Here is a 7,235-nt window from a genome sequence, read left to right on the forward strand (position 1 = left end):
AGAGAGAGAGAGAGAGAGAGAGAGAGAGAGAGAAAGAGAGAGAGTGAGAGAGAGAGAGAGAAAGATATCTATCAATCTGTCTGTCTGTCTGTCTGACTGTCTGTCTGTCTGTCTGTCTGTCTGTCTGCGTGTCTGTCTATCTATGCTTCTTCTTCTTTGTTAGTTGTATGCACCTAACACTCCTTTCATTTTAGGTGGTATCTCTATAACTAAATATCTCTTCAAGCAAGAGACAGGTACTCTGAACACTTACCTGTGCACTCATTATTCGCATTGGCCTCATAACCATCAGAACAGGAACATGAATACGATCCTTCGTTGTTTGTACAGACCTCATTTACTTTGCATGGATTAAGCAGACATTCATCCACATCTGGACAAACAGAATATTGGCCATAAAATGACATGATTATTTCCAATAGGCCTAATGATTGTGAGGCTTGCTGACAAAATGAGCTATTTCTCGCAATTCACAAAATGGAGATATCGGCTGAAAATCGACATTGGGTCAAATGTTTCTATTTCCTAGAGAAGCCACTTTCTTTAAATTTAAAATGTCTTTCATTATTTTGTACATATAAATTGTACACACTCATCCTATTGATTTTGTCATATCTGAGTCCATGGGGCTAACATCAGAAAAGTAACTCATTTTGTCAGCATGCTTTACAACAGCTTTATTTGTGCATATTGAGAAACCTTCTAATCGGAGACAATATCATTACAAACTGCTCTGTTTCATTGTTAATATTATATCTGCTCTTCCATTTAATATTATATTAACTTCTTCTGAAACATTTATATACAGTAACTACTATGGGTATTAGTATTATTGTAAACTCGGGGGTAAAGTCTTCTTAGGAATTCAGTGTAGAGAAACAATTTTCTTTTGACTGTCACTTAGATTTCCTAACTCAGACTTTTGTGTTTTGTCTTTGAATCTGTCATTTCACATGGCCTGTATGTAATTCCAATTGTAGATATTTTATGCCCCAATCGACAGAGTGATGCTCCATAGAACTAAAAATTCAGAATGCATGAAGGCTATTGTAGATTTTTTTTCCATTCCTAAAATGATTTTTTATAATGTAAGCACAATAAATTTACATAAAACTTCATTGCTGTATGGGGCCTCAAATAGAGCAAATACACAACTAGCATCTGTTTGATCACTAAATCTGAAGTATGGCTGTGTTGGGACAAAAAGACATAAAGATGAACACATAATTGAAGAGTGTTTTTTTCCTAAATTTCTTATGTAAATTTTGACAAGCCTAGGATTTCACCATAATACCACACACATACATAGGCTATAGCCAAAACATATGTTTTTTCGTGTGTGTGCATATGTACATAAATATATGTGTCCTGACGCAGTGGAATCAGGCGCTCGTCAATTTTGGGGCATATGAAGTATTCATATTATCTTATAGTTTGTTCATTTGTATCTCTTTTGATGAAAAAATCATTCATTTATCTTCAATACAAGTCAACAAATTTCAGATTGAAGAAGGTGAGGTCACTTGGGTTCAGAAGTAAAAGTAGAGAGAAAATGGCCACCAAAGTTTGGTGACGTCCAAAACTTGAGAGTCTTAGGAAACTGTAAATTAACATTTGTTGTGCCTTTAATCAACGTTTTTCAGTAAAATCCACACAGCAATATAATGATTTTAATGAACATGAAAGGTGTAGAACCAAAAAATACAAATTTTATAAAAATTGTCAAAGAGGAAAAAAATGCCATTTTCTTTGATTTAATTATTTTGACGAGCGCCTGATTTCACAATGATGCCTCACATTATTTTATAAAATATGTACACATTTATATAAGGTATGTTTGGGGTATCGTGGAAAAACTAGGCAAAATTGACTTACTGGGTTTTGGAAAACCACTCTTCAATTGAAGCAGTCAGGGTATTTGGATGACAGGTTGATTAAGTTACACACCATGAGCAAAATTCAAGGACATTCCTTATACAGTGATCTTTGTGTACAAAGACAAAAAAGCAGGTTCTTAGATGTACCGGGTTCTTACAAGGTGAGTTCTTAGCCAGAGACGACTGTACATAAAAGAATACTTTACCTATACACAGTGTTCCATTGGAAACAAAGCCAGTGGCACACACGCAGGTGAAAGAGCCCACAGAGTTCCTACACACTTGATTGGTCTTGCATGGGTTACTGTCACATTCATCAATGTCTGAACAAAAACAAACAGAAGAAAAAGAAAAAAATTGATTGGTCTTGCACAAGTCATTTTTACATTCATCAATGTCCATGCAAAAACAAAGAAAAAAGATGATGACTAGTGGGCAGTTAAAAGGTCTTTGGGGCCACAAATTCAAATAAATATCAGTGTATTATATACCAATATTTTCAGTATGGTTTGTAGAATACATCTGTAATGTTTATTTATGTATTTTTCAACTTTGGTTCCTGTAAGAGACGATTATGCAACACAGTTTTGATTGGATGCGGATAAAATTTGAAAATAAAAAATTTATAATCTTTGGTGAAACTCAAAAAATATGTTTGCACCTAGTCAAATGATACATCAAAATAACCATAAATGAATATAGAACTGGAAAATATTGAAAAGTTTGCAGTTATTTACCTACATTCCATAATATTTGTACATTTTGAACATAACATCCGATATTGAAAAAAAATTAAAATTTTTATAATCTTGAAAAACGATCACAAACAGAAAAAACCCGCTCGTATCTTATATGAAATTATTCAGAATTGCATTTGGAATAAACCTATACATGTCTTGAGTGGCACTTTTGTGTCATTTCATCAAAAAGTAGTGATTTTGGAGAGAAAAAAATATTTTGACTATTTAAATCTAGAACTAGATTAGATCTAGATCTAGATCTAGCACTCAAAAATATTGATTTCTCAACAACAGTGCATTGGCAATATGAGTCCAATCGTATCAACATTATAAAAAAGAGTCCTACACTTCTTTAGAGGGCAAAATAATATAGATTTTGTTGTGTAAAATTACAAAAACAGGTGTCCGGGCTATAATTTTGGCATCGCGATAAAACAAAGTCGAATAAACTACGAAATCGCGTTTCAAAACTGAATCTAAATTCCCGATTTTCAGTGGAAATGCTTGACCCGAAAGTCAACATTATATTATGACCTTTATTTAACTTGGATATGTGGATTGGAATAGAATCTAAACTAAAATTGAAGATCGGTTCTCGCGCCGCCGGGGGCGGCTTAGCGTACTGCACGGCGTCACTTTTCGCCCGATTCTGTTACTTTTAGTTCGCGTTACTCAGCAGCCCGCCGGAGCTCCCCGGCTCGGGGTCACGGGGTTAATGAGCCCTGAGGCGACTTTGCCGGTGTCGGTCGGGAAGTTCGCATTTTTGACTATGTTTAAAACAATATAACTTCTTCCCCATCCCACACAGCAAATCATTACGCGAATGTACTAAAAGCTCAATGTCTTGAGATTTATTCTGCGTTAGAATGGTTAGTTTCTGTGCCTTAGTTTTTGTTCTAGACAAGTGTTTGTAGAGTACCCAATTTGTCCTATTTTAGTTACAACGTTATGAATATATGATTGTTATTTTTAAAAAGGCACGACAGATCTCTCCAAATTCTGTGTTAAACCGACTATGAATATCATGTCTTTTACCATGAGAAATCTTAAATCTGCGGTAGTAGTAATAGTCAAGTTATAAGAGAAGAAAGATGCACATCTGTATATTTTAACTAAAGACGATCAGCGTTAGCTCTTATTTTACTATTAAACAAGAGAAAGTTACTCTGTGTTTGTTCATGAATCATGCTGTGTCTGTGGCAGCCTGCATACAACTAAAAAGATATAATATACGCAATTTAAAAAACCACAAAACCGTGTAAATACATAGGTAGAGATAAACTTCTAGTATGGAATAAAAATAATGACAGCTGAAACATTCATTCTTAGTTTTTGTGTAGGAAATATGCGCGGACACAATTATGAATGTAAAGAAATCAGTCACATTGTGAGTTATTGCAAATGGTCATAGAAACGTAAAAAAAGCTGGAAAAGTCTGGTGCTGATTCAGTGTCCCTGGAAAGCTAGAAATTATTCTTATAACCCAATTACGAGAAGTCATCCCTATTATTCAGTCAACTTACAAAACCTAGACTTAGCGTTTTAAGAAAAGTAAGCAATTTCTGGAGTGTAACAGATACTGTTCGTGTATTAGATCTACGTTGAAGATATATTCTAGCACTAAAATCGATTTGTACTTTTCATTGAGAAACTTCATGATAACTGTTATAAACTTTCGAGAAAATATGCGAATATTCACGATTATATTAGACACATAAAGTTGTATTTGGAGGAATTACTTCCTAGCGAATTGTGTGCCCGATGGATAAAATTGCAAAAGTACAACCTTCTATTATAAGCGCAGATACCATCTTTTCTGAGTATCTGCACTAATGTTATGTCGTTCATATTCCAAAAGTTCGACAGATTTTGACGATGCGTTTTTTTTATATTGATTTTTTTTCATTCACGCTAGTCCCAAAAAAATTACAATTTAGCATTGCCGACTCCATCGCGTCTAACGAAATAACCAGACAAGTCACAACGTCCGTTCTTTTTTGAGTCTCAAGAGCAGAAATGCGTGCTTTGGGTGCACTAAATGAGAATTACCATAAATACAAGGATGCACCTTAAATTGTACGTTGAAAAGTACCAAAAATTAAGTCGGCCCAGACAGAGCGGCGACAGGGAGCTGATCCCCGTGACCCCGACGTGATAAGGCGCCCGGCGGGGAACCCCCCGTGGCAACTAAAATTCCACTGCCGGTGCGCCGTGACTGACGACACTTTAGCCGTGCTGCCCTCCCCACGGCTCGGCGTAGCGAATGAGTTAATAAAAATAAACAGGAAACAAGTTTATTAAGTTCATAACTTACCAGTACACCCTTCCCCACCAGACGTATTGGGCTCAAAGCCAGGTACACATGCACAGGTGAATGACCCCACAGTGTTGCTACAGTCCTCGTTCAATTTGCATGGGCGTGTGTCACATTCATCTATGTCTGTTCATAAATAAAAGGTTAAAATAATATTACCACATCTTTAAAAAACTATGGGGAATGTACATTTCAAATTCATTATAGTAGCACAGTGCAGATTGATCAACCATGTAAACTGTAGCCCATTTATAGGACCTGAGCTATTGTGGAGATGCCTTTTATATGGAAACCATCAAACCATGGCTCATTGAAATGGATGTTTGAAAGGATTTTAAAAAAATTAAGCACTTATTTTTGTTCCTTTAGAGGGTGCAAAGTGGCTGTATATTGACTTGGTCTACCACTCAGCACAAGGACGAGAACAGTTCTCAACCCACTTGTATTTACATTCTTTTAAGAAGGATACTCTGGTACAACAACAAAAAAAGGCCGTTTTAGTATTAGAAAGGTTTTACGGCGCTCACAACTACATAAAGTCATATGAGCACCAAGGGGTGGATGTCAATAAAGAAGTCCAAATGGGGAATCAAGCTTACACTGCTCACCTCTCTAGCCTCAACAGCACGAAGTCAGCTTCGACTATCAAGGCACCCCAAAAATAGCAGTTCACAAGAGAGTGACAAACATACTAAAGAAGTAGCGGAAAATGACGATAGTAAGGATGAGGAACGGAAAAGCAGTAGTTCCCCCTATGTTATTGCAGCACAGTATGAGCATAGCATTGACAAATCAGCCCATTTACAATTCTACTGTGCATAAGAACATATTAATATCCCCCCTTTGGGAATGGCCTAAAGACACTTCAGTCAGTAGCACAGCCCTGGTGGGGCACTTAATTCTTGAAGCGATAAAAATGTAAAAAATAATAAGTTAAAGTTAAACTATTTTCCCCTGGAAATCAGGAAACCAGAACAAGTAGTCCAAAGTTCTGTTCTTTAGAAAAAGATGAAAATGAAGTGAGTTAACCGTTTACCTGTGCACCCAGTCGAAGATTCGAAAAAACCAGTTACACAAAGACAGTCAAAAGAGCCCTCAGTGTTGCTGCACCTCTCATTTGCCTGGCATCGATTTGTTTCACATTCATCTACATCTGTAAATTAAAAAATTAAAATTGTTCTTTATTCACACTTTTTTGCTAAACAATAGACACGATGCACATTGCAATACATTTTTCCTCCCTCTCAGCCAACCAGTTGAGAGAACTGATGAAAAAATTTCAGACCCTGCAACAATGCAATGGTTATTAGCTATTTATATCAGAAAAGGAATTGTTATAAAGAAAACAAATTAGAATTGCTACCGCTGTTTAGTCAGCCTTCGGGTAACAAAAAATAAAGAGCTTCATCCAATAAAAGAACGCTTTATAGGCGTGGGAGACAGAAACAATACAACTATGATTCTTTTCATTTCTATTTCTTAATTTCTGCCATTTATCCAACAAAAACATCTTGCTAGTGGTACTATCTGACACCTCTGTCTGCTATAACTATGAACCATACACACATACACTTTAAACATTGATGTCACTGCTGCCAAGTTTCAAGCCCATTGCCACTGTAAACCTGTCACAAAAAGCAACCGTCAATTTTCTTGAGCATTTTTCCTTTTCTGAATACTGTTAAAATTACAACGCACCAGACTAACTATGCCCACCTGTCATTGAATACTATGACATGCACTACATTTCCGCTGTCGACCTATATGACAAGCACACACTAGATCATTTTGTTGTTAAACTTGTTGAAAACAGCCGATGTGTCAAAGTCCAAATCTAAATCTATGAACTAAACACTTGTGTGCTAAATTAGAAATCTCAGTGAAGGACCTGAACCCTAGAGACCTGAAATCATCTTTTACATCACTCAGAAAGTAGAAGCTCAAGGGAATTGTTTCTATGATATGTCTTTTTAATGCAGCCTTTTTTGACCTACTAGGCCCCATCCAAAGAAGGCCTGTTAGAAAAGAAGGTGTCAAAGAAAAGACATTTGAATCATTTGAAAACACTAGTGAATGCCTATGACAATGACAATAAAAACAGTAAGTTATACTCGTATATGTACATGTAATTGACCTAGATTTTAAAAAAAATCTGCCGTGATCATTTGCAATTTCAATTAAGTAGAAATTCAATAGCATAAATAGATCTCTCTCTCTCTCTCTCTCTCTCTCTCTCTCTCTCTCTCTCTCTCTCTCCCTCTCCCTCTCTCTCCCTCCCTCTCCCCCCTCTCTCTCCCTCTCCCT

At 36.3% G+C, this 7,235-nt stretch overlaps 1 protein-coding gene across 1 annotated transcript in view; it reads right to left on the bottom strand.

The window, feature by feature from the left end:
- Positions 1-7,235, bottom strand: part of LOC101849279 — a gene marked incomplete in the record, with an annotated part of 263,881 nt that overhangs the window by 162,740 nt on the left and 93,906 nt on the right. Inside the window, 4 exon segments of the mRNA XM_013079452.2 lie at positions 254-373; positions 2,084-2,200; positions 4,932-5,057; positions 5,968-6,084. Coding sequence (XP_012934906.2) covers positions 254-373; positions 2,084-2,200; positions 4,932-5,057; positions 5,968-6,084 — 480 coding nt within the window.

Source organism: Aplysia californica, unplaced genomic scaffold, assembly GCF_000002075.1.
Source record: "Aplysia californica isolate F4 #8 unplaced genomic scaffold, AplCal3.0 scaffold00052, whole genome shotgun sequence".
Lineage (NCBI taxonomy): Eukaryota > Metazoa > Mollusca > Gastropoda > Aplysiida > Aplysiidae > Aplysia > Aplysia californica.